This window comes from Sardina pilchardus, chromosome 18 (assembly GCF_963854185.1).
Source record: "Sardina pilchardus chromosome 18, fSarPil1.1, whole genome shotgun sequence".
In the NCBI taxonomy this organism is placed as follows: Eukaryota; Metazoa; Chordata; class Actinopteri; order Clupeiformes; family Clupeidae; genus Sardina; species Sardina pilchardus.
Window position 1 is genome coordinate 21,017,390 of NC_085011.1, and position 26,282 is coordinate 21,043,671.

At 43.6% G+C, this 26,282-nt stretch overlaps 1 protein-coding gene across 1 annotated transcript; it reads right to left on the bottom strand.

Annotated features, from left to right (window-relative positions):
* Positions 1 to 20,445: 20,445 nt before the first annotated feature.
* Positions 20,446 to 25,687, bottom strand: las1l (LAS1 like ribosome biogenesis factor). Its single transcript, XM_062519307.1, has 13 exons — positions 25,225 to 25,687; positions 24,689 to 24,814; positions 24,493 to 24,562; positions 24,257 to 24,338; positions 23,820 to 23,990; positions 23,432 to 23,478; positions 22,961 to 23,070; positions 22,782 to 22,867; positions 21,871 to 22,071; positions 21,625 to 21,754; positions 21,093 to 21,430; positions 20,797 to 20,947; positions 20,446 to 20,695 (listed from the first exon to the last, which is right to left on the bottom strand). The coding sequence occupies exons 1-13, from the start codon at positions 25,368 to 25,370 to the stop codon at positions 20,605 to 20,607; spliced, it is 1,749 nt and encodes a 582-aa protein (XP_062375291.1). The 5' UTR covers positions 25,371 to 25,687; the 3' UTR covers positions 20,446 to 20,604.
* Positions 25,688 to 26,282: the final 595 nt, after the last annotated feature.

The window sequence follows — 26,282 nt, forward strand, 5'->3', positions numbered from 1 at the left end:
CGTGGCTCTGCAGGTCTGCGACACCACACCCACATCCCCTCCGCCGATCCCGCCTGGCTGGGGTGCGATGCTCGCCGCCGCCTCTCTGCTGGCTGTGCCGTGCTGGGGTGCGATGCTCGTCGCCGCCTCTCTGCTGGCTGTGCCGTGCTGGGGTGCGATGCTCGCCGCCGCCTCTCTGCTGGCTCTGCTGGCTGTGCCGTGCTGGGGTGCGATGCTCGCCGCCGCCTCTCTGCTGGCTCTGCTGGCTGTGCCGTGCTGGGGTGCGATGCTCGCCGCCGCCTCTCTGCTGGCTGTGCCGTGCTGGGGTGCGATGCTCGCCGCCGCCTCTCTGCTGGCTCTGCTGGCTGTGCCGTGCTGGGGTGCGATGCTCGCCGCCGCCTCTCTGCTGGCTGTGCCGTGCTGGGGTGCGATGCTCGCCGCCGCCTCTCTGCTGGCTCTGCTGGCTGTGCCGTGCTGGGGTGCGGCGCTCACCGATGGCCCGGCCCGCAGACGACGGACGATCTGGAGCTCTGGACTGGCATCACCCAGTCTGCTCTCCTCTTTGCGCTGACAATGGCGGCACTGCTCCGCCACACAAGGACGCCTGGACAAAGCGTCTGCATTGCCGTGTAACCTGCCTGCTCGGTGGCGAATCTCAAAATCATAGTCTTGCAGAGTCTCTAGCCACCGAGCTAGCTGGCCCTCTGGCTCCTTAAAACTCAGAAGCCAGGTGAGTGAGGCATGATCAGTTCTTAACAGGAAATGCTTGCCATACAAGTACGTACGGAAGTGGCGGATACCCAGCACCACTGCTAACAGCTCTCGTCGGGTTACGCAATAATTTCGCTCTGCCCGACTGAGTGACCGGCTGAAGTACGCTATTACTTGTTCCCCCTGTTCTCCCTCCTGAGAGAGAACTGCGCCGACCCCCACGTCGCTGGCATCCGTGTCGAGGGTGAAAGATAGCAGTGGGTTGGGGAAAGCAAGTACCGGGGCCTCACACAGCGCTCTCCGGAGCTGACTGAACGCAACATCACAGTCCTGAGACCACGAGAACGGCTGCCCTTTGTGTGTCAGCTGATGTAGCGGGTTAGCGACCGTAGCAAAATCCTGAATGAACCGTCGATAATAGGACGCCAGACCTAGAAAACTACGGAGCTCTGACCCGTTGTGCGGCACAGGCCAGTTTTTCACAGTGTCCACTTTAACGGGATCAGTAGCGACCCCCTCTGCCCCTATGACATGGCCCAGGAACGCAGTCTGTCTCCGGAATAGGTGGCACTTTTTAGGGTGCAGTTTCAGTCCCGCCCCGCGAATAGCATCGAACACCTTCCCCAGGCTATCCAAAGCCGATGAAAAACTGTCCGCATGACACAGAATATCGTCTAAGTACACTACGCAACAGCTACGGGGAATACCCGCTAGGACTCGCTCCATTAACCGTTCAAAATTCGCCGGCCCGTTACATAGTCCGAAAGGTAACACTCGGAACTGCCATAACCCCTGGCCTATCGTAAACGCAGTCTTAGGGCGGGCTTCAGGGGCGAGTTCAATCTGCCAATACCCGCTACGTAGGTCAAGCGAACTAAACCAGCTGGAGCCCGAGATACTATCCAAAGCGTCATCGATGCGAGGCAGGGGATATGAGTCTTTTTTTGTTACCTGATTGAGGCGCCTGTAGTCAACGCAGAATCGCCAAGAATTGTCTTTTTTTCGAACGAGTACTGCAGGTGCCGCCCATGGGCTATTGCTCGGTTCAATCACACCCGACTCAGCCATCTCCTTTATCTTCTCCTCTGCTGCCGTTCTCTTGGCAAGCGGTAGTCGGCGGGGGCGAAGTCGAATGGGCCGGGCGTCTCCAGTGTCGATCTCGTGCTGAACCAAACTTGTGCGGGTGCAGTCCTCATCCCTCGCGGCGAAGATATCGGCATAACGTTCAAGTAGATCCCGTACCTGGTTGCGCTGATGGTCCTCCAGCCCCTCAGAGCTGCGCAAGCACACATCTTCGATAGCCAGTCTCGTCTCTGCAGAGCGGGCAGTGCCCCGGCTCGGTTGAGGTTGGCTAAAAGTCCCAGACGTTGTTGTGCTCGGGCCGGTTGAGATAGCACGCCGCGCTGTTTGCCTTCGTTTTCGCCCTCGGTGACGTCTCTTTCTAGTGGGCGAGGTCTGTTTGGGTGAAAACTTGACAGGCGGACCTTGTTGAAAACTTCGACTGAGAAGGGGAGTGGCCTCAGGCCCTTGAAGCGGGAAATGGTCAACCCGCTCCATTGCCACTAGAGCATGGATACCCGACCGAAGCCCGACGGGACCCGTCGGAACCCGACGGGTTCGGTCGGAGTCGGACAAATATTTAGAACTTATGTTCGGGCTCGGGTCGGACCCGGACACACCAGCGCGATAAAACATTTGAAATGTAAAATGAAAAACAGCTTATTTCACTTGATGTTCGTTTTTGTGATAGGTTTGTAATAGATTATCCTGATTATCTTGATTCCTGATCCTAACAGCATAACATATTTCCTCCTGTGCGCGAGATTTTTCTATTGAATGCGACAACGAAACACGTACAGTAAGTGCAGTTGTGAGCCGTGCTAAGATGGAAGATTGCAAACAGAAGTTAGCCTCTGGAGAGTTTAAGACCATCAAAAACGAGAGAGGGAAATCATAGCATGTAGACATAGCCTACATAACTGTGCCCGGCCTCTTGTTCTAACGTGTGCACTTCTTGCTTCGTGTGTGTGTGTGTGTGCTCATGGCTCCGCTTATCTGTGCTGATGTTTCCGAATGCCTTTCAATTGATACAATCGGACTTTCCACACAAGCAATATCCACGTGTGTCATTAGTATGCCTATGCAAATAGTGTGATTTGAACTGTGTCGGGCCCGGTCGGGCTCGGACACAAATATCTTAATGCCTGTCGGGTTCGGGTCGGATTCGATCACTGCGCTGTCGGGTTCGGGTCGATCGCGGACAGAAAAAAACGGCCCGATCCACACTCTAATTGCCACTGCAGCTGCCGTGCTGGTTCTGCTGGCTTTCAGCTCCTTCTCTCCCGCCGTGTGGAGCGTTACAGTGTCCGAGCCCAGGTGGAGCGTTGCTTGGGAGATATCCACCACAGCCCCCCATCTCTCCAAAAAAATCCAGGCCAAGGATACACTCATCTTGGATTCGGGCCAGCCAAAGCTGGTGGCGAACCATCCTCCCGTTAATGCACACATTCACCGCTTTCTTCCCATACAGTTCAGCCTGTTCGCCAGTGACGGTGGTGATACGTGTCTTCGTTTCCTCCCAACCTGGAGGTCTCGTGGTCGCAGTGTCTGGCAGAATGCCCGGTCGCACAAGCGATATGGTCGAGCCCGTGTCAATCAATGCGTGACCCCGGACCCCATCTAGCACACAGTTCACATACAGTCCTTTAGCCTGCCCCAACCGCCCAAGCCGTATATAGTCTTGATTTAGGGAGGTGGGCGATATTGAAGATGACATCCCCCCCGTCGTGTCATCCTCCTTTAGTTTGACTGCGGGACGGGCGGGCGAGGCGCAGGAGAAGGAGCAGGACAGTTCCTGGCAATGTGTCCCACCTCCCCACAACGATAACACCCGTCGTTCCTCGCCGCCCTCCTCGAGTCTCGTTGGCTGCGTCGTGGTCGGTTAGTCGTTGTGGTGGCTTGTCGTGTCATCTCCAGGTCTTCCTCCTCTTCTCTCACTTCCACTTGGCGTACCCGATGTTTCGGTTCGGTTGGGCACAAAATGTGCTCCACTCGCTCGGCCTCATCCAGTGCTGCGACCAGCGAGCTGGGGGTGGTCAGGCGGATGTGCTCCCTCAGCCGCTCCGGCTGCACTCCTCGCACGAATGCCTGCAGTGCCAACTCCTCCTGTTGGCTGGGGCTGAACGCCGGATAGCCTCGCCGTGCATACAGACGAAGGTCTGCTGCGAACGCGCCCAAACTTTCCTTCTCGCTCCTGCGCCTGGAGGCCAGTTGGTCTCGGGCGTCATCTGTGAAGACTCGCCGGCCATATCTCCGCTGTAAGGCCGCTTTGATCCCGGGCCAACTAGCTTGTTCTTCAGGGGGGAGGTCCTCTAGCACCTGCAGGGCCTTTCCTTCCAGCGCCAACGCCACCTGCACACCAGTCTCCTCTGCTGACCAGCTGTTTAACCTGGCTGCCAGCCGAACTTGGATTAAGTACGTCTCCAGCGGACTGTCGCCGTTGTATCGTGGCAACTTCGTGCTGGGTCGGCGACTGGTCTCCGTCGTTCTCGCGCTGGACCGGTGCTCGATGTTCCCAAGGAGGGCGGGTTGTGGCCAGCGAGGCATTCCGCGAGGTTCTTCATTTATTTGGCTTGACGGTTCCAGAGGTGGCTGATGGCACTCTTCGCTGACACAGCGCGGCATGCTGGCTCCATCTCCCGGACCCAGCAGATGGCCTTTAGGTTGGACGCTGTCGTACAGCCGTCTCGGCAAGAGGCTCTTCAGGGCCGGGGTTTCGGGGTGTCCAGTTGACATGTTACAAATGACTGAGGGGGTCGACATCCCACTTCTGACACCAATGTAGCGTTTTGCAACAAAGAGCGGGAATGATTTCTTCAGAGTGTTTTTATTGAATCTCCTATACACTGAACACACACACATAGGGACAGACCCGGCCCTAATGCCCCAGGACTGTACCTCTGTATAAGGCTGTGCTAGAAGCACACACCAGTAATAAGCACTCTAGTGACTACAGAACACAGCCACAACATTCAAGATAATGCATTACCGTAAACAACATTGTAGTACTCAACAGTTATCAACATTAACATTCACATATGCTTCGCACAGCATTGTGGGAACTCATAACTAGGGACTGCCTATGCTGGCACGCTACAGTATGTTACACTACAATATTACTGTCTCTGAATTGTAATGCATTACACTACTACTGCATTACTTTTGAGTTACTTTCATATAAACTTTAATATAAACTTTATATATATATATATATACATATATTATGTAGCTTATTATGCTTAATCCAGTTTAATCATAGGCAGAATTTTTTGAAACCGACAAAGGGTTAGTCTGATAAATTGCACTAGAGATACGGTAACTTTATACCTAGCCTTCATTAAAATCAGTGCCCACTATATTATAACCTAAAGCCAAAGACCTGACAAGATACACTTTTTTTGCATTTCTATTCCACTTGAACCTCAGGAAGTAAAGAGACTTGTGGCAGCTACTATTTATTGCTATGTTTATTGGGTTTAACAGACGTTTTTGTTTGGATCACAGATTGACATGATGTTGTTATTTACTGTACAGCAGTGACAACCTGTTGAGGCAACAACACCTTACCTTGCTAGTCTGGACGGGGGTCTTGCTAAAAGCTGGTGACTCCACTGCTGACAGCGGATGCATATCTTCAACCATAGGCTACTCTTCCACAAGTCTCCTTACTTCTTGAGGTTCAAGTGGCATCGCGGAACGGGATAATTTATAGCTGCTTTGTATAGTCTCCTCTCGTTTGCTTTCTTTTTACTCACGTAGGCTAATGTTAGCCTGGTATCGCTCTAAACGTTTCGTGAAATTACTTGTGCTATTGCGGTAGATCTTTTGGTTTCGCACATAGTGCACTTAATATGTCCCATCCTCATATCTTTATCTCTAACAAACTGAAAGTAATTAAAGTATGTCCATCTTGAACATGTACTGTCCGACGTCGAGCCTGCTTCAGCTTCAGCCATCTTTTTCAAATAAGAAAAAAAACATTCTAGGCCTTTATTTGCGTGGATTGTTTCTCCTCTAGCTGCTACTGATCTCGCGTGGCGATTGTATAAAAACAAAACACCACTTAATTGCAATGTAACTTGCGTTACTGACCTTTGTAACGAGTTACACATTACCCATTTCGATTTTGGAATGCCTTACATTACTGCGTTACAGCAAAAAGCAATACATTACAGTAATTACATTACTTTTGTAACTCGTTACTCCCAACACTGGTGGTGACACTGACAGACATTCCGGCTCATAGCCTATCTTTGAGGCCTCAAATGTGACCTCATCCACCTGCAGCATTGGGTAGGCCTACATGCATTCTCTTTGACAAGGCCCAATGAATACATGTAAGAACACATGGAATTAAAATTTAACATACCAGTATTCCTAAAAACCAACACAATTTCTGTCCTTCAACATTGATGTCTTTGAACTATTCTCAATTAAATATAGAGTTAACATGATTTGTAAATCAAAGCATTCTGTTTTTCACACACTGATGTTCTTGAGTGACAGCCAGGTATGTTTAGTGTTTATTTGTTTATTTTGTTTTTATGTTTATTTACAATGAATTACACAGCGGTCATATTTTGTATTTTGTAAAGGTCTGGCAAGGAAACGTTTGCTTTCATAAAAAGGTGTGCGCTCTCACAAAAGCATAGCATCACTGCTCAACTAGCTGGCTAGGATTAAGCATTCTCCTTCACCAACCAGTCACGTCAGTGGCATGCTTTGATGTAGTGATATAGTAATGTTTCTAGACAGAGGAAAGCCAGACCTGAGGTGCTTCTAGACTTTACTGCCCACTCCTTGAAGTTCTGTAATGGCTGAATTGTTGCAAAAAACACATGTAAAGCAACTGCCAACTGAGAGCCCCCCCTGCGCTGTATTGTGACTGATGAACAAAAGAATCAATTAGTATGACATTTCATGTGGTATACAAGTGATTGTCTGGAGCCGTATGCTTTTGGACAGTGCGGGCAGCTGTAAGGTTTCTGTTTAATGTGGGTGCGCTGGTGTTTCATTAGGCAGTACCCTCTCCTGAAGCAGTGCCCACACTCCTTGCACACATAGGGCCTCACGTCCATATGCCTCTTCTGGTGTTGCTGCAGGTCCTGTCGCACTTTGAATCCCATGTGGCACCGCTTGCAGGTAAAGGGCCTGTGCTCCAAGTGCCTTTGCTGGTGCCAGAAAAGCATATATGGCTTAGTGAATCTTTTTCCACATTTCTCACACAAGAACCTTCTCGGGATGTCTTTCTTCTCACCGGTGTGGATCCGCATGTGATCAGTGAGAGAGTCTGACCTTCGGAAGGCATGTCCACACACACGTATGGCTTTTCTCCAGGGTGCTTACGAATGTGATTTCTCATGTGAGCCTCGCATATACAGTAAATGCTTCCCCACAGGTGGGACAGATGAAGGGTCCCTCGCCATTGTGTATCCTCATGTGGACCCCCAAATCATAAGCATTTCTGAAGCTTTTCCCACAATGCAAGCAAAGGTGTTTAATTAAATCAGATTGTGTCTTTGGTTCAGCAGCTTCTCTCGCTCCAGGTTTAGCCTTGCGTGTGTACCTCAGAACATGACAAACATGGCCTTCCTGATTTGACTCCTTAGGTTCAGTCAGCGTCAACACTTCAGTGTCATGGTTAAGTCCCCGCGCCTCCTGGGCACATTCCTCTTGGAGGGCATTTAAACTGGCCACTGAATGGTCAGCGTTATTGTCATACATTTCATCAGCCTCATCAACTTCAACCTTGGATGTTATACAGTCCTGGAATGGATTCACAATACTTTCTGCAAGTTCCAAAGACATTTGCTCATCTGTGTCCATTTCTGATTTAATCTCAGATTTGAGGTCAGAAAATTCAAGTTCAGTGTCCGGATTGTCTAGACTACAACTGTCCTTCTCAAATAACAATTTCTCAGTACAAATGTAAGGACTCAAGTCTGGCTCTGATTTGACTGTTAAAAGCACATCTTCTGGTGCAGGATTAGAGCTAACAGTGGGGTTAGAGTCATTCTTAATCTCTGCTCCAAGATGTTGTGCTGTAGCCAGGTCAGTTTCTTGATCTGCAGTCTCCATTGTCTGTGTGGTTGGAAATCCAGCGTGTTCCAGTGTCAGTTTTTCATGCCACTCATGGCACTCTTAGATATTGATTTGGACTTTGTCTGATTCAGCGTTCATCTAAGGACTCCTCTCAAGCCAACATATTTGCAGAAAAAATCTCTGAATATCAAAGAAAAAAAAAACAATGATTATTCAAGTCATTGCAATGAACATTTCTACTTAAATATAGACAAAGCAATTTTGTTTATTACAGTGGAGGAAATCATTATGGTATCCCTCACTGATTTGGTAAATCTACCATTAAAATGATTGACTGTCAATTTCTTTGTCATTGGGCAAACTTCAGTGAGGAATCAAATAATTATTTCCTCCACTGTAGCACATTTTATACACAGGGCACAGCATTTATTCAACCACCTAAATCATTGCAACATGAACTGTGGCATATTCCATCTTCTTCCTTACTTTGGTGCCAATTACTATATTGGAGATACATAAATTGGGTGTATGGTGTAATTCTGGGGTATTCTCATTCTGATGTGTTCATATGTTACTCCTGTGTGTATACAACGGTATGCATGGTCCATAACTGTCTATCAAAAGTCTGACCAGATGTTGACACTAAAGGGAGGCTTAGGCCTGTGTCTTTTTAAGCTCAAGGTCACTCTGCCCTGTTGCTCAAGAACATTGTGATAACATGGGTCGAAGGAATGTTGTTATGTTTGGGCTAGTATATTTTCCATCTGGTCAGAGCTGGTTTTGTGCAATTGGCATGATTTCCATTATGTTTCAGTATAACAGGCTTTGGCTGTTTGACTCGTGTTTGAATTGACTGAAATGTCAAGGAAACTTCAACAACAATGCCTACTCATACTACTTTTTGGTGTGTATAGCCACTGGGCTTGTCAACCAGATAGCCGTATATGTCGTGATAATGAATCTCGGTCCATCCATAGCGGTAAAATAATTGCTGGTGAAATGTAGGTTTAGACATTTTTGAGGCAGGTCATCGCAGTGTTTGAATGCTGCAGGTCATCAAGTGTTTGAATGCCGCTTTAAATGTGTTGAAATGGCAAGACTTACCCATGCAATGAGTGAAATCAGTGTACCAGTCAACAAATTTTTGCTTTCAACTTAAAAGTCTCTAAAGTTGTAACCAGCCTCCAAAGCCACCAGTCCATGGCTGTTTCTCAGAGCCGAGGATTCCTGCTTGGTAGAATGGAGCCCTGCTGTCATGTATCCTGCTGTCCGAATCCAATTAACAATTAACACTTCACTATATACTAATTAGCACTCTGGAATATGGCGTCCGAAGGAGACGATGCAGACAGGAGATCTCTGAGGACTCTTGAAGGTGAGATGTAATTCGCTGGGGCCCCTGATGAGATCCGACTCTGGATGGCTATGGCCTATCTTTTCATACCCCTTGGTACTGAGAAGTGCCCCTCTCGTGCCATTCCGAAACACCCTTTAGCCAATCAGCGTCAAGGAAGGTCAAGTGTATTGGTGGAAATCACCTCTCCATCATGCATAATATTATACGCACAAAAGAAAGGTTCTTCTCATCTTGTTCACTTCAGTATCATGCAGCTCACTATCTGTGCTCTCTCTCTCCACCCGCCGATAAGCTTGCCTCTCCCCTGACCTTCGAACATCCACACGTGTTTTCCCAAGCCCCACTCTCCTGACTGTTGGTCTGGTTTGCTCAAGATAGTAATGGCCTTGGCTCTGACAGCAAATGCATTAGGCCCAAAACAATTACAGCAAATACAGTGGGTCTCGAAGCCTACAGCAAATGCAACAGGCCCAAACTTGCTTACCATGCATGAATACATTATTTGAATCATGAAAAAACACCACACTGCCTAATCAAATCCTTCAAAGATGAAAGAAGGCTTCTTCTTAGCATAATAACAGTGGGCAGGTAGAGGTAGCTCTCCCTCTCTCCCTCTCACTACATATATGCACGAGTGAGGCACATATTTAGTTTACTGGTCAAGGTGCCACAACAATAACACATGTAGAATTCTGACATATTGCCTCCACTTACACGTGGGTTTTGAATGGGTATAATTGGGGTCATCTGCCACATGACAGATTTACACATTCCTACTGAGAATCAACATTCAGTCAAAACCATATTCTCATGTGAACTAACTCACTTGGCAAAATAAACCTGATTCAGCTCACCTGTTCAATGAGGTCATAAAGTTATCTTTTAGTATCCTCCCTGCCTAGCAGCCTGTGAGTTAAAACCAGTTTTGCAATATATAATTAAATTAGCCAAGTTGTATTTTCATTTGACAGTAGGCTTAGGCTCCTGTATGCTGGAGGTAATAATATTAAAAGATCGGTTCACCCTCATGGCCCACATGTGCACGATTTAGGATGATCCTACAAAGATTAAGGCATAGAGGTGTCTAGTTCAACTATTCATCTTTGACCAGAGGCATTCCAGAATGGGGATATCTCAGGATATCTCCACTCAGAGAGCTTCAGATATGAAGTGTGGTTACCTTGACACTATAAAAGTAAACAGAGACTCAGATGATTCACAAAACACTGATAGTGTGGAAAAATTTGTAACAGAAAATAACAAGAAACAACAATCATTGTATCATTTTAAATGTAAAAATACAGAATCTTACTAAATGAGAAATAGTATAACAGAACATTTGGTGTTTAAAGCTTAATATATTTCAATTGAATAGGCCTAGATGTAACTTGATACAAGGTATAGCCAAAGTTGATACTGAATAATTGCAAATGTAGGATTCTTATCACTAAATAAAAAATCCTTTGGGTTGAGTAGAAAAAGACGAAAAAAAGAAGAAAAAAGAAAGCAATGTCATAGGTCTTGAGAGTAGTCTTTGTGGTATACCTTGGAACTTGAACAGTATATTTCCATGCACTTGTCCCAAACCAATACCTCTTTTGCTGTTCCTCATGTACTCAAACAATATCCCAAACAGCCATAAGTATTCCTGTGGGAAAAAAAACCCATTCTTGACTGCTTTTGTTGCTAATTCAATCTGTATAGTTCATTTTGTATGGGTCCTCAAGTGTGTAGTAAAGCTGTATTTATATGGGAAGGCTTTTCCGCATTCTGGGCATTTGTAGGGCTTCTCCCCGGTGTGGATCCGCTGGTGTTTTTCTAGCGTGCACCGCCGTTGAAAGCTGCTCCCACACTCAGTGCAAACAAAAGGCCTGATGTTTGAGTGGCACATGGCGTGCTGGTTCAAATCACTAACGTCGATGAAGCGTTTCTCACATAGATGGCAAGCATATGGCCTTTCCCGTGTGTGGCGCCGCATGTGGTATTGAAGGCCAGAGGCCTTGGCAAAGCTCTTGTCACACTGGCTGCATTGGAATTGATGCGGTTTGGCCGGCTTTTGTAGTCCAGTGTGGATCCTCATGTGATGTTTCAGCCAGTCAGAGCGACCAAACGCCCTCCCACAAGTGGGGCACACGTATGGCTTCTCCCCTGTGTGTATCCGCACGTGTACCTGCAAACCACCACAGTTGGCGAGGATTTTACCACAAAGCGAGCACATACACTGTTTCAAGTTTCCCTGTTTCCTCCTTGCTTTATAAGTTTCACGTCTTGTATCTTCACAAGTTTCTTTCTCACTATGCTGTTGTGTAATAAGTCTGTTGTTGACTCGGGTTCTGTATCTCAGAAGATGGCAAACACGGCCTTCCTGATTCAAACCCTCGGGCTCAGCAAGCACCAACACCTCAGCACTCCTGTGATCTTCTACTTGTGGAGTTGGATGCTGTAGTTTTTCTTCTGGCAATGCACCCAGACTTTTCTCTGAATGTTCTAGATTCAGAATACTATAGTTATTTACTTGGTCATTCACAGGTTTAACACAGTCTTCCCCAATCATGTCAGCAACTTCAAAACATAGATGTTTATCAGTGGGTAGTTCTGACTTTATCTCCGATTTGAGATCCAAAAGGTCAAACTTCACCTTGTGATCATCTGGATGGGCGGCTGATTCTCTTGAGAGTAACTCGAGTGACAGAAAGTATGGATCTAAATCTGGTTCTGGTTTCACTCTGATGGGAACCAGAATACATTCACCTGTCTTTGTATCAGAACAAGCTTTGCTGGCACTTTCACTTCCATCCTTCAGTTTTAGTTTGGAGGATGGGGTTGAGGTGCTTCGGATACGAATAGAATGTGGATTCATCACCCTGATACTGGTTCAGCCTCAGTCTATGGCTCTGTTGGCAGTCCTATGGAGAAAGCAAAATTGTTTGATTGGTTTAGAACAGACAGTCAATATTCAATCAAGAAATAATGTCAGACCTATTGTATCCTGAGGGGTGGATTATTCTAAAAAATCTGAAAAATTCATGACAATTACATGCAAGGTGAGGTACACTGCAATGTGTCTGGTTTCAGCACATTGGGCTCCATTTAGTGTTTAAGGAGTAAGCAAATCATCTTAAACCAACAAACAAATTCACACTCCTACCCATGACATTACATAGTGCAAAACTAGGTGTTCTGTGTGTGCATCAGTGTCAGAGATAGCCTAGAAATCTAGACGCCTCTAGCGGCAGTGGGTCTGGCTTGTCAGGCTATGTCAGAGACTCTCCATGTTTGAAATCGGTGCAGTATCAAAATGAATTATTTTATGGTGAAAAACTAATTTGAGTTGCTTAAAGTGTCCACCTAGTTTCACACCACCGGTCATATTCATATCTCATAGGTTCAGTTGCCTTGGTCCATACGAGCTACCATTATGTTGAATGACCTCTCGCTATTTATTTACGAAGATTTAATGATAATAGTGCCCTCATATATACTTTGGCCACCATTTTAAGAAGCAGAGGGGAAACGTTGCATTTTACTCATTGTTTTTCCAGCAGTCCACTTCCGGACCCACCGTTTTGCTTGTGGTAGCAGATTTATTTATTCAGGACCTGTCTAAGAGAGTGGAGCTTGAGAACCTATCAACAAAAACATGTGATCTAAAGCGTTCTATATTGACCCTATGATCCAAAGTCTTGTCTTTTTAAGCAACCCATACCAGAATGTTTTTGACAGACTCATGATGACCATAATAAACCATGACCATGGCACAGGACCATTAACAGACAGTCCAGATTTTCAAAGTAAAAGTTGCCCGTCGTCAGTCTTGTAGCCTATTAATGTGGATTCATAATACAGCAAAAGAATGCCCCATTCACTGCACTATATCATATTCTGTAGGCCTAAATTCAGTCAAGAATGACAAAGCACTAGCCTGCAACACACACATTATCTCATGTTTCATATAATTTAGTCAGGATGTTAAGCTGCAACAAACCATAGTAATATGTCGATGAAAAGGTACAAAAAAAAAATGCTATCTAGTTTTGTGCTTGCCCTTGGTTTACATATTTCATTTGATAAATGCAGCCTTCATCATTCATAAACCTGTCCGATGATGAATAAATGGAATCTATGACAACTGGCCCAGCTATATTACTGCAAGTGCAATATGTTGTCAAAAGTAATATGTTGTTTTGTGTATGTTGCAGACTTGGTTCCCAAGCTGTAGTTACAGTACATCCTTCATTTCTAAGCCTATCATTGGCATATAACAAGATCATCAAATGTTCATATAATCACAAACAGATTATTATTTATAGACATAGTTTATTTGTGTGAAGATTGTATCTAACATAAAGTAAAATAGTCTTCAGCAATAGTTATGGCATTACCTTTTTATAATAAATACATGTTTTATAATCTGATGTGTCATCTGTGAAATAACATGTTGAAAGGATAGTTAACACATGGATAGTTATACACACCAAGGGCTAATAGTTTTATGACCCTCGAGCCAGCTCCAGACCTTGGTGATGCAACCTTTGCACCTCCAAGAGCACAGCAAAGTTACATGCCGCCCCCAAACATGTTGCCTATGGTCATAGAAATAAACATAAATTACCAGTAGCTCAAACAAAATAAATCAACAGATTTTTGTGTTTTATTTATAACAGAAAAAGAGCACCAATTTATCTATACTGCTTTTTTGTGAAGGTTCAGGTGACTTTTCAGAGACTGTGCATAAGGAAAAGTTTTCCCACATTGCCCACAGCTGTAGGGTCTCTCCCCGGAGTGGATCCGCATGTGCTTTGTGAGACCGTCATTGCGCTGGAAGCTGTGGCCACACAATGTGCACATGTATGGCCTCCTGTCAGTGTGTGTGGCCTCATGGCTTCTTAGATACTGCTTCTTCGTGAATGCTTTGCCACAGCTGCCACAGGAGAACACCCTCTCTCTCTCTCCTCTCTCTGTTGTAAGAGAGCCATGCAGCCTTTCCTTGTGCAGCTGAAGAAAGCCTCGGCTTGTTAATTTCTTTCCACACTTATCGCACTCAAACGGACGCTCACCTGTCAGTGCCATTTTGTGGTATTTCATATGCAGAGCCAGGTTATCTGATCGGGAGAAGTTCTTACCACAGGTGTGGCATTGGTATGGCCTCTCTCCATTGTGTGCCCGCATGTGAACCCGCAAACCACTAGAGTAGGCAAAGGTCTTGTCACACTGGCTGCAGGTAAATCGTGGTTGGGACAACTTTTGTTCACCTGCGTGGATACCCGTGTGGATTTTTAACCGGCACTTGAATGCAAATTCCATCCCACAAGTGGGACACATGTACCGCTTCTTCCCAGTGTGTGTCTGCCTGTGAGCCTGTGCACAGCTGCAGTTTACCAAGACATTATCACAAAACGAACAGGACTTGCTCATGTCTTTTGCACCTGTACAAGTTTCTTTCTCATTCTCCTGTTGTGGACTAGTCTCTTGTTCACTTGAGTTCTGTATCCGAGAAGATGGCAAACACGGCCTTGCTGATTTAAGTCCTCAGGCTCCGTAAGCACCAGCACCTCAGAACTGCAGCAGTTTTCCTTTGTTTGTGATGTTGGATGTTGAAATTTGTCTCCTTGGAATGCACCTAGACTTTCTAATGAGCGTTCCGGAATACTGTAATTGTTTACTTGCTCATTTTCAGGTTTAACATAGCCCCGTTTACATGGACACTTCTATTCCGATTAGAAACGGAAAAAACAGCTCAATCGGAATAAAAATCGTCATATAAACACCTCAATCGGAATGAAAATCCTGATCCGATCAGAATTGTGATCGGAATAGAAGAGGTGGTGTAGTCCATTCCTATTCCGAATGAACGCTCATGTATACGGTCATTCGGATTGACCGTAATATCTTCCCAATGAAAAGTAGCAAACAACGGCTATTCCGATCAAAGATTCTAAAGCGCTTAAGCTGACCCCACACTACAAGAGAATCGCAACGATTCTAGTCCCGATCTGCCCCCTCCGACAATCGGGGGTGGCGTTTCCATGGTAGCTTGGACAGGGCCGACAATCGGACCCGATCTGCCTTTCTCGCCGAGTGTTCTGAGATAGAATTCTACACGTTCCAAAAGTACCCGATCGTACGGAAGCCGAGAGAGGCCACGTCATATCATTATTTTTTTAACCTCGTTATCTCGAGATATCGAAATAATTAATTTGTGATCTCGAGAAAACGACACAATTAATTGGTGATCACGGGAAAACGACCAAGAAACGTAACTGCTGTTATTTTGCCTGATGAAGGCGGTGGCGGTGGGAGCTCGCGGTTAAGTTAGCTTGAAATTAGACAGTCGCCAGAAATTCAAAACATCGCTAGTTCTCTATCTCATTCCACGCTGAATAAACTAAAAGTGCGATGTTCACAACTAAATACAAGTAGGCCTGAACATCGTACCTTGAGTAGGCTAGGCTATTATTCAGGGTGGAATGGAGAACTAGCGATGTTTTGAATGTCTGGCGAATGTCTAACTTCAAGCTAATTTGGCCGCGGTTGAAGGGAGTAGGACGTGATTTATGATGCTTTGAGAGGGGTCAGACGTTACTTTTAGGTCTATGAGTGAGTGCGTTTACATGGACATTAATATTCCGAATATGGACCTTATTCTGAATATTGACAATATTCAGAATAAGGTGTTTACATGAGTTATTAAAAGAATACTCCGTTCATATTCCCGTTTACATGACACGCAGCATACTCTGATTAATGAAAGTTCTAACGTGCCTTCCCTGAATGTTTCCATAGTAACTTTATCACTAGCTAAGCTAGGCCTAGGCTACTGTATGTCGCTACTATGCTGTCTAACGTATTTCTTCCTCGCTTCTTCATTCTCGACATCTTTTCTGAGGCCCCGCTTATAAATAACTTTGAAAAGTTTGCCGCCAGAAGGTCTTTATCTTTTCTTTTACTGTCGCGATAGAAGAAATACCATGGGCCGTCAAACAGTTTGTTGTTATATTTGCCATAATGCTGTGTTTAATTGTCGCGAAACACCGTGAATATTCCAATAGAACGTCATTATTCCGAATAAGGTGTTTACATGTCTAGAATGCACCTAAATAACCAGAATATGATCGGAATACTCCACCTATTTCATTCCGGTTATGCTTATTCCGAAAATGACCTTATTCTGGTTAAGGCAATCGGAAAATGATGTTTACATGTATCGCCGCTGATAAAGATGCGGAATTGCCGTGGACTAATCTTAAAATGATTCCCAATTATGACACGCAGTGCGTCAACCCCTGATCAAAATGTTCCCATCAGCTGGTCGATTAGCCTATTCCAGACAAGCCAACGGAGCCTAGGCTACAAACTAGCAAAGCCTAGCAAAAAGGGGGTGTCAGTCGTGAGAGCACTAATGCGTTGTTTTCTCGAGATCTCGACTTAATTGTGTCGTTTTCCCGAGATCACAAATTAATTATTTCGATATCTCGAGATAACGAGGTTAAAAAAATAATGACATGACGTGGCCTCTCTCGGCTTCCGTACGATCGTAAAATCGGGGTTATCAAACATGTTTGATATTTCAGTCGGGACATAGAACGTCGTCACTGCAAGAGCCGTTCTATTTCACTGATGTCTAGCCTAGCCTACACTGAACTTCAGACAAAGTGGTCTACTGTGCGGAGCAGCTGGCGCATGGGACAGTTTTGCACCTAGCTCTGTAAAGCGCGTTTTCTCTTTCTTTAATAATTCAAAATAAAACACGTCTTTGTTGTTTGTTTTGGTTGCGGAACTCGCCCATGCTTCCGAGCACCTCCTTTCATTAGCCTATACACTGTAGGTGTTCACTGCTTTCAGTAGCCTAGGTTATGAGCAAATCTCGTTTAATAATCTGCTCAAACGAGGGTTATGGAAATAAATTGGCAGGCCACTGAGCATTAGCACATCTACATATTCATACATCTTGTCTCAGTTTTATGTTTTTTCTTTCCGCCCATTTACTGTGATCAGATTTTGATGTTTTGCCTTAACGTTAGATCAATGGGCTATCAATGTCGGCTAAGGGATGTGAAGCATGAATTGCAGTGACATAAGTTCAGTAATGCAAAGAGCAAACCTGTTGCCAAGAATCTGAGCGTTACAGCCAGTCGTTCTTTGGCACTGACAGACAGTCTCATCTTTGTGATTGCGTTTGGAAATTTAGCAGAAGCACGTTTTTGCGCTTGTAGGCTACACTTTTTATGACGTGACGTTTGCTGGGCATGTAACTTTACTAACATGTCAACATAGCATTGTAGGCTATGCGTAATGCTCATCTAGTAGGCTAAGTGTTTCACTCTGAAAACGGCTTCTAAAGTGGGATGTAGTGCAACTGCTTATCCATATAATTTCCCTTGTTTAATATGTGGATAACTTTCAATGGACTAAACAAATAAAAGGTATGTTTTTGTTTATCATAAGCTAGCTGGTTTGTTGCATGGCAAAGCATACAGACAAGTTACTTGCAGCAGTGAAGCTCAGATAGTTGTTAACGTGTTTTCAGTTACGAGCCTTTTACGCATTTGCATAAGCTAGCCTACATGCATGAAAGACAGATTTGAGGGAGCTGTTAGCATCAGCATGGTCATATTAACACAGCGGGACACTACAGTGAGGAAGGATCGAGTAAAATCCCCATCCCCTGAACGTTTCGAACCAAACTTGCGCTGATGCAGTGCTATGATGATCACTGATAAAATTGCTATTTTCTGACACGATGAGCACAACCATTCCCAGCGTCTCTCTATTTTGAACACTGATAACATCTTGCTGGCTAAACACACCACGGTCAATGACAACGATGACAAAATGCTGTTCATGTTTACATGTCACATTACTGACACTGATAGTCATTCATTGCCATGGGGTTACTGTGTAGGTGATGTTACGGCTAACTTAACATGTCCACCGAGTTGCAATGGAAGTAGGCTATGATAGAAAAGATACTGTAGGCTGGACTTTTTTATGTCTAGCTCAGATCAGTGGGAACTAGCCTATGAAACGGGGAGAAAACGCAAACAAAGTTGGTTAACGGTAGACCTGTTTACAGCTCTTCGAGATAATGGGTAATTTTTCGGTAGGTCGACAACCAGAGAATGTCTGATAAGGGCAACGATAAGTAAACGATAAATTACCTAATTAGCCTATCTTTTACTGTCTATGTGAATTAGCCTACATGGGGCGGGCGCTGCGTCTCTCCAATTAATCTACCGTTGTAGGCTACAGACACTCACATTATAGGACGGAAAAAAGCCACCATCCGATATTTACCTGCTACAGATTTTAGTAAATATATTGATGTAGGCTAATTGTAGGATAGGCCTACATATACATAGTAATTACACTGAATACATGTGGCACATGTTTTTGTTTTATTATAGGCTATAAAATGTTTAACCATTCTTGTTTTCATAATGCTGCATATAATAATGTTTTGCTGCATATAATAATGTTTTGTAAATATGTCAGCAAAAATTGCATATGACTAAATTTCATGTATATTTAAATGACTCATGGGTTTCATCAGGTCCCTTTCCACAGGTGTATTAATCAAGCAGTCTGAACCATGCTGTCTGCATTCACAATCTATATGCTTGATTTTATACACAATCTAGGTTATTGATCTTATACACGATGTATAAGAAGTTAGCACATGGATACAAACCAAGGGCTAATAGTTTTATGACCCTCGAGCCAGCTCCAGACCTTGGTGATGCAACTTTTGCACCCCCAAGAGCACAGCAAAGTTACATGCCGCCCACAAACATGTTGCCTATGGTCATAGAAATAAACATAAATGTTTATTTCTATGGCCTATGTTTGTGTCAAAGAGTTGGCTATCAAAATGTGCAGTGTTATTAAGTTAATCAGTGTTAGGCTACACATTAAGCTGCTCGTTTTATCCTATATTATAATTGTGTCCCTCACAATTCACGTTAGCAACAACAATCGATGGCACTCATGATATCCAGGTAGGCTACACTTTTCAGCATTCAGCAACAAAACATAGACAAAATGGCATAGCCTACCTCAAGCAGGGATTTGAATAGCGTTTCTGAAAATCTCTGAACAAGAAAATATATTATATAGCTTGCCTAGTCTACACTCCTGACACAGCCCTAGGTCTTCTCTTCTCTTGGGATACTTTATTCCGTTTCAAACTATTCGCGGTAAAAGCGGAAGTTTATTCGTGGAATCGTGATGAAAGGGATGCTGACCACAATTTCAAAGTAAAAGTGAGAAACACATCTAGAGACTGGTGGTAGCCTACGTGACATGCCATGACCGAGTGATGATTTGGTGGACTGCTCACAACCGAGCCATATCCTGACCTTTATCAAGTTACAATGACGTAACTTATTTAAAAATTGAAGCGTAGGCCTACTTCTGACTACTTGATTGCATTTTGTTTTCTGTATTCATCCATTTTCTGCTCAAATAGTTCCAACCAGTGAGTTTAGTGTCAGGTGTAGCTGACCCGTCACTCTGCAGCATTGCCCTGACACCTGCTGGACATCTGCATCGCATCAGTTGTGCAGCCTGCCCCTTTTCCATTATTGGTTGCTGTGTAGTGTAGATCTACCTGAGACAGACTAGCCTTTCCCAACAGTTTTCATTATGTTCCTTCAAGTACTCTTTTTCAGTATACTGAATGTACATCTTCTAACATTGATGCTAGAGATGTATCTATGACGTTTGGGTCAGATTGTCAATTTTGATTAAGCTTTATGTAAAAGCGATGGCTGTAATGTTAAAATACCCCTGCTCATCAAGTAATACTTCTAAATTAGTAATGAAAATGTACAACTGATCAATTTTTAAAGGGTGAATTGGTCTGATAGACAGAACATAGAGTAGTCTTTTTCTTATTCAAAATGAAGTCAGTAATGTCGTGCTGTGAAAGATTTTATTGGATTTTGGGCTATATTTATTGGGCTATGGGCCAGCCTGAAACAGAAGTCCATATTGCATATCCTGGCTTGTGGGAACAACACATGCATTTATCAGTCTTTCACATGGTAATTTACCTTTAAAATAAATGTGAACATGATATCAAAACTAGTTGCTTGATAAAGCATCCTTCAAAAAGTGACACATTTTACCATAGTGTTGCCATTATAAAACTCCTTGAAATATCTGACATTTGAATAACAAAAACTCCACTCCCTGATAATACTCATACCAAAGATGAATAAAATGCTCATGCTTCTATTAAGCAATTCTTTATTGTCTGAACTATTGGATGTCGAATGTGCATCAAAACACCATACAAAAACTGGAAAATGATTTTATTTTATGAAACAAACGAAGCCTACAAGTTGTACGAGAGTTCAGGTCTTACAGAAGACTCCACTGTTTTCAGCCAAAAATATGTACAAGTACAGCGTGGGAAGGCTAGGAAATGACCAGCAAATAAAAAAAAATGAAGGGAGTCAAAAGAGCTTCAGTCCAGATTTGAGTTTGTTCAGTTCAGCAAGGCTCCAAAGCTGTCCATCAGAACCTGTTCTGTTCTGGCCGTGAATACTTAAAAGAAACAAACGAACACAAACAGATTGTTTAACACACACAGTTTTTGAAATATCAATTTCAAGAATGATGTTGGTGATATTACAATACCATTTTACCTTGGATTATTATGGTGTTGGGGAGCTTTGTCAAGCTCAACCTGTTGATCAAAGACTGCGAGGGTGGAGTACGTCTCCACCATCAAAGATGAAGGGTCCTCTGACTGGCCGGGAACCTTTCCCAGGGGGTAAAACTTCCACGGGACTTTATCTAGACGGCACATTGATCAAATAGCATTAAGCAATGCATGCATATGACAATAATAATAATAATACATTTTATTTAAAGGCGCCTTTCTTGGCACTCAAGGTCACCACATAAAGTTAACATTTACGCATTAGTATAAATCGCTCACCTGTGCACACTTGCCATGGCGATCCACGCAGTGCGGCCTGTCTCTCCTCTAGGACACTGGCACTCAGCTTCTCCTGAAGGTCCTCAGTGGGAAGGCTTTGTGCTGACGAGGCACCACGATTGGACAACGACGGTCCTGCTCCCCGTCCATGGGTGGAGCTACCGTCTCTCCTAAGTTTTTCCTTCAGGTTCTGCAAGGTGTAAACCGGTTTGGAAGGGTCGTGGTGACCGCGGGTATCTTCGCTGTCATGGAATTCTCCCTGCGTGTAGATGCTGCACAGGCGGAGTAGCTTCTCCTGTGTGTCTGGTGGAGGAGGCTCATCCATGTCTTTTAGTAACCTGAGGGGGTTTGAATGCACATTAAACTCAAAGACAAGTAGATGTGTGCATATGTGTGTGTAAGAAAGAAAGAGAGAAAGAGAGGCAGAGAGACAGAGAGAGAAACCAAATGATATGCATTATAAGACATTGCATGTTAGTGTGTGATCAGAAAATCAGACATATACAAAAACAGAGAAAGAGATTCCACTCACAACTGCAGAAGGTAGGGCGTTGCAGTGCATGGGGAATTTAAACAAGCTGTTAAGAGTTGCTGCCACCCGAGTTGCATTCTGTTCACAAATAGCTCCATCATTTGTGATTTCTTCTTCACTTTAAATAAGCCTGAAAAAGTACAAAGAGTGAGATGGGAAGAAAAAAAATAATGCTAAAGTGTATATTACAGTGAAACCATTCAAGACCAGTCATCAGACTATGACACTCAGATAATGGGGTCTTACTCTTGCTGTTACAGAGCACAACCTCTGAGATCCACGCAGAGAGGTAATAGCTTCTGTGGGGGTCTGGTTCAACCGAGAGCTCAACAAAGAGCTTTTCAAGTACACGGCGGATGAAGGTTACTTTGTTCAAGGCCTTTAGCAGGGGCAGCCAAAACTGTAGGAACACACGTGGAACACAGGGTCTCAGTGGATCAAAACATCCTGTTGGTGAGAAAAACAGAGAAACATACCCCAAGTTATTATTATGTTATATAAGTACAGTATAAAGACATTTCACTTTAGTGTGTCTTTTGGTGCATCAACACTAAGCGAGAAGGAATTCAAAGCTCTGTACAGAAAATGTATGAGTCTGGTTTTTTTGCTGATTACGGATTTCAGAAGGCTAGCTGGGACATTCCGTGTCAAATCATATAAAGTTGTTGCTACAATGTCTCAGATTTTCTTCAGACCATGTCTATATCATGAATGGGTCCCAAAATCAAGGCTGGTAAAATGTTTACTTTCAAAACCTGTCTTCCTATTTTTCAGCCCCTGATATTGTTAGTTTTGTAGCCTAGAGAACACATGGTCTGGGACGCCATGATTGGGCAGTAATATCTTGAACAGTATTGTTCATAGCCAGCCCAAACCTTTTGTTTGGTTGGAAGACAAACATGTATGACTGAATAACTTAAAGGTATTTTTGGCTTAGAGTCCAATAGGAACACAGTCATTAGCTAATCAGGCTTACAATTCACTACCCGTTGTATACTGTTATGTGACAAATAAATCTATCTAAAATCTAAATAAAGAATAATACAGCCGGGTCTTTCTGTTTTCATTTAACTATTCCTTGAATCACCTTCAACCATTACTGCACAATGCTGTGGGGACATGAAATCTGGAGAGCAATGAATATGAACAATATTCACCTGTTACATCAATATCCAGGGATTCCAGCTGTTCTGGCGTAGGTATAAGGAATCCATCCTGAAGCAATGTGTCAGTTAAGATTTCTCTACAGAAAATAAACACATGTACAAACTTTAACACCAATTTCCAGGACAAGACCTTGAGTTAAAAAAACGAGTCATAAAGAGGATTCACAAACCTTGAGTCTGTTGCAAAAAGCTTAATTTGCTTCAAGATCCAGCTGAGGTCAGCACTGGGCTCCAGCCATCCACCATGTGGTGACCCGTGTTTCAGCCACTCCTCAAACATCTGCAACCAAATAAATCATTCATTCACTAGTTCGCCCGTCAGTATGATCGTTATGCTTGGGTGTAACGTTAAGAGCATGTTTGGCTAGGTAGCTGGCCATGCGGTCCTGGAATGCCTTAAGGCTTAAGCGAACACCGGGGCGTTTGGCATAAGGAAAAGGAGGCCGGCTTAAATACTCCAGCGGGAGGCGGATGAGTTAATTGCTGTCAATCATCCCTAAAGGCTCCTCCCGAACTTTGTTTAGAAAACATCATTTATGTGCTGGTGACTAATTATGCACTGTGATAAATTACTATGATTGTTGTAAGCGAACTACAGGTATGTAGTCTGAGGGTGTAAAGTAAAAATCTTAGATATTTACCTGAAACCGTTCCTTTTCATAAGAAATAAGCAGTTCTCTAGCTTTTTCTGGAAGTGTTGAGAAGATAATACAGATGTCATGTTTTCATGTATCTCACATACATTTCAAGCATTTTTTCTAGCAAAGACATAAAATACAGCAGATAGAAATATATGAAGAGTTTGGTTCCAAAACGCTCCAAATTGCAAATGTGTTGTTTTGATTGAGTACAAATAAATCAAGAGTAACCCAATTACTTTGAAAAAAAAAATGTAAAAAATGATTTATTACATTTAAAATATTAAATCTTAAAACATTCATTAAAATGGATGATATAGCGTTTTGGAACCAAACACTTCATATGCAAATTGACTATCCTAAAAAGGTCTCCCTCAGGCACTCCACTTACTGTGGTTCTCGGTCTCTTTCTGTCGAGTGAGGAGCTCTTCCTCTCGTCTCCGTGCCCAGGACTCATCATCTTCTTCTTGCTCAGAGTCCGAGTCCCAGTCCTCTGCCAGCCGACTGCCCAGCTGTCTGGACCAGTACTCCTGCTGGAGCCACTGCAACACAAAAGCACAGCCTGGGACAGGCCAAGAGAAATCACAGATTACCAACACGAGCATCAGAACAACACTGATATTCAACCCAGTATATCAGCTTTAATAACATGGCTGACATAAGTGCCACTGATGGGCTCAGGAATGTACACGCCTGAGTGTAAACACACAGAAATGGGCAAGTGTTAGTAAACTTGCAGTGTACTCTCAACATTCTGAAATTTACCATACTTGACACTCGCAGCACAATATATAACCTTGACCTAAAACTCCTAAAACTCACACTAACCTTTTCGGCACCATTTGAGCGATGGAAGTCGCCGATGAGTGAGATCATGTCTCAGGTTTACAATCCATTCTGGAATGTTCATCTAGAAAATAAAGGAGTGGGCATAATGAGACATTAAATGTTATCAATGTTCTGAGTCGTCACATACAGTGGTTTAGAACAACAGTTAAGTACTGTCATTTAATGTCCTATTAATAAAATATCAGGGCTGTTTGAAAATAAATGCAACAACTTACATGACACGCCAGACGTCTCAGAGGTTTGGCTACTCGTCCCTGTTTCCGTTCTGTAATAAGGTTAACAAACCTGGCAGAGCAAATTATAATTTGTCAGGTATGGGGAAATATTCAAAATGTATCAGTGTGATAGTGTGACAGTGTGTGATTTTAAAGTCAATTTAATTGCTATTATCATATTGTCTATTCACATCACCTCACAAGAGCCATTCCATAAAGCAACACCAGGTCATCAGAGTCTAGTTGCCCTGAATTATCCAGGACTTGACATCGTACAAGATCAGCTGTGCTCTCCACTGCAACAGGCGTATTGTGTCCAAACCTGACAGATCAAAAGGACAGAAACTAGATCAGATCAAAGCATTTAATAGTCTGGCTGTAGTGAGGAACATTTTAAGTAGCCTATCACAGAACGATAATCCACAACTTGTCACCAAGGAGTGAAGGAGGAAATGAGAAACCAAATAACCTACTAGCACAGTAGGGTTTGGTTTATGAACTATTCAGAATTGAGTTCAGACAACAATTCGTCACAGGGGAGGTAACGTCATGTTTCGTCAATTTATCTGACAAGAAGCCTTGATCAATACTATTGTCTCCAGGCGAAGCCTACATATCAAATTCGACCAGACATTTACCGACAAACGCAGTTATGTTATAAAGTTAAAGAATATGCACATTTTGGCATACAAGATAGTTAATTGTAGAAAGACAACTTGCATGGCAACTCACCTTCCTTTCCATGCAGATATTCTCTGAAGTGCATGATTCTGTAAGGCAGCATCTTTAGAGTACAAGTAGTCCAATACCTGGTCCCACTCCGCTTTGTTCATCCAGGCTACTACATGGCGCATCTTGGTTGCCGGTTTATTCTTCATTTTTATTACCAAAGTAAGGTAAACTGCAACAGATGAAACGTGTTACCACGATAAACACGTAGGTCAACGTTACACGATCTACGGTGTGGGATGCCACAAATGGTCTTGATCATTCATGGGCATCCAAATAAAGGTTCCGCGTTGCCGTTACCTAATTCTGTCCATTTCTGGACCGAATTACCTATGAGAAATGTTTACAAACCATTCGAGTAATTCTACGCTATCGTGTTTACCAACCACTGACTGAAATAAAATGTATCTAATATAAACGCAGGAATGATGCTAGCTAGCTATCTTCTACAGCGGAAGGTGGAGCGCAACAGTAGTAGATCGCGCAGCGAATTGTTTCCGGTTCAACTGAAATAAAAGTCCCCTCTTCTGTGAAAATCATGGTGAAAATATAGGCCTAGGAGTTAGTGCCTAGTTAAATTAAAAACAGGATTTTTAGACCATATACTGTTTTTATTTTTTTCATTTTTCTTTATCGTCCGTCCTTAAATGTTTAATTTCATTCTTGGATGAATTCATAGTCCTATTCATTTTCCATAGCCTAGATTTAAATGGGCTACAAACATGACTATCATACCCTCACTATATTTTCTTACAACAGAGTCTTCTGTAAACGAATATTACACAATATTCAAATTGATGATCGATCTCTCAGGAGGAAAGGTGTGTAGCAAGTTTGTGCCTTCTAGAATTTCATAATAATTTAACAGCAGGCTACCTATTCCATTGCTGCATCTTCCTTGATTGGCTTGATGATCTCTCTATGGATGAATGTGAGAAATTATCAAGACAAAACTCTCCTCTGTGGGAATCTTTTTTTTCTTTTATTTGCATGAACCTGAGAGATGGAATGGGCTATGCATGTTCCTTGACCAGATTTGACCATTCAGTAAAGTTGTTTAT

What these genes read in the sequence shown, in the direction of transcription:
- las1l (XM_062519307.1), bottom strand. Translation starts at nt 25,370, where the DNA reads ATGAAGAATAAACCGGCAACCAAGATGCGCCATGTAGTAGCCTGGATG. An exon ending in TATGGAATGGCTCTTGTGAG is followed by an intron (nt 24,563 to 24,688) that starts GTGATGTGAATA and finishes TTGCTCTGCCAG; the next exon opens with GTTTGTTAACCTTATTACAG. An exon ending in TGAGACGTCTGGCGTGTCAT is followed by an intron (nt 24,339 to 24,492) that starts GTAAGTTGTTGC and finishes TTTATTTTCTAG; the next exon opens with ATGAACATTCCAGAATGGAT.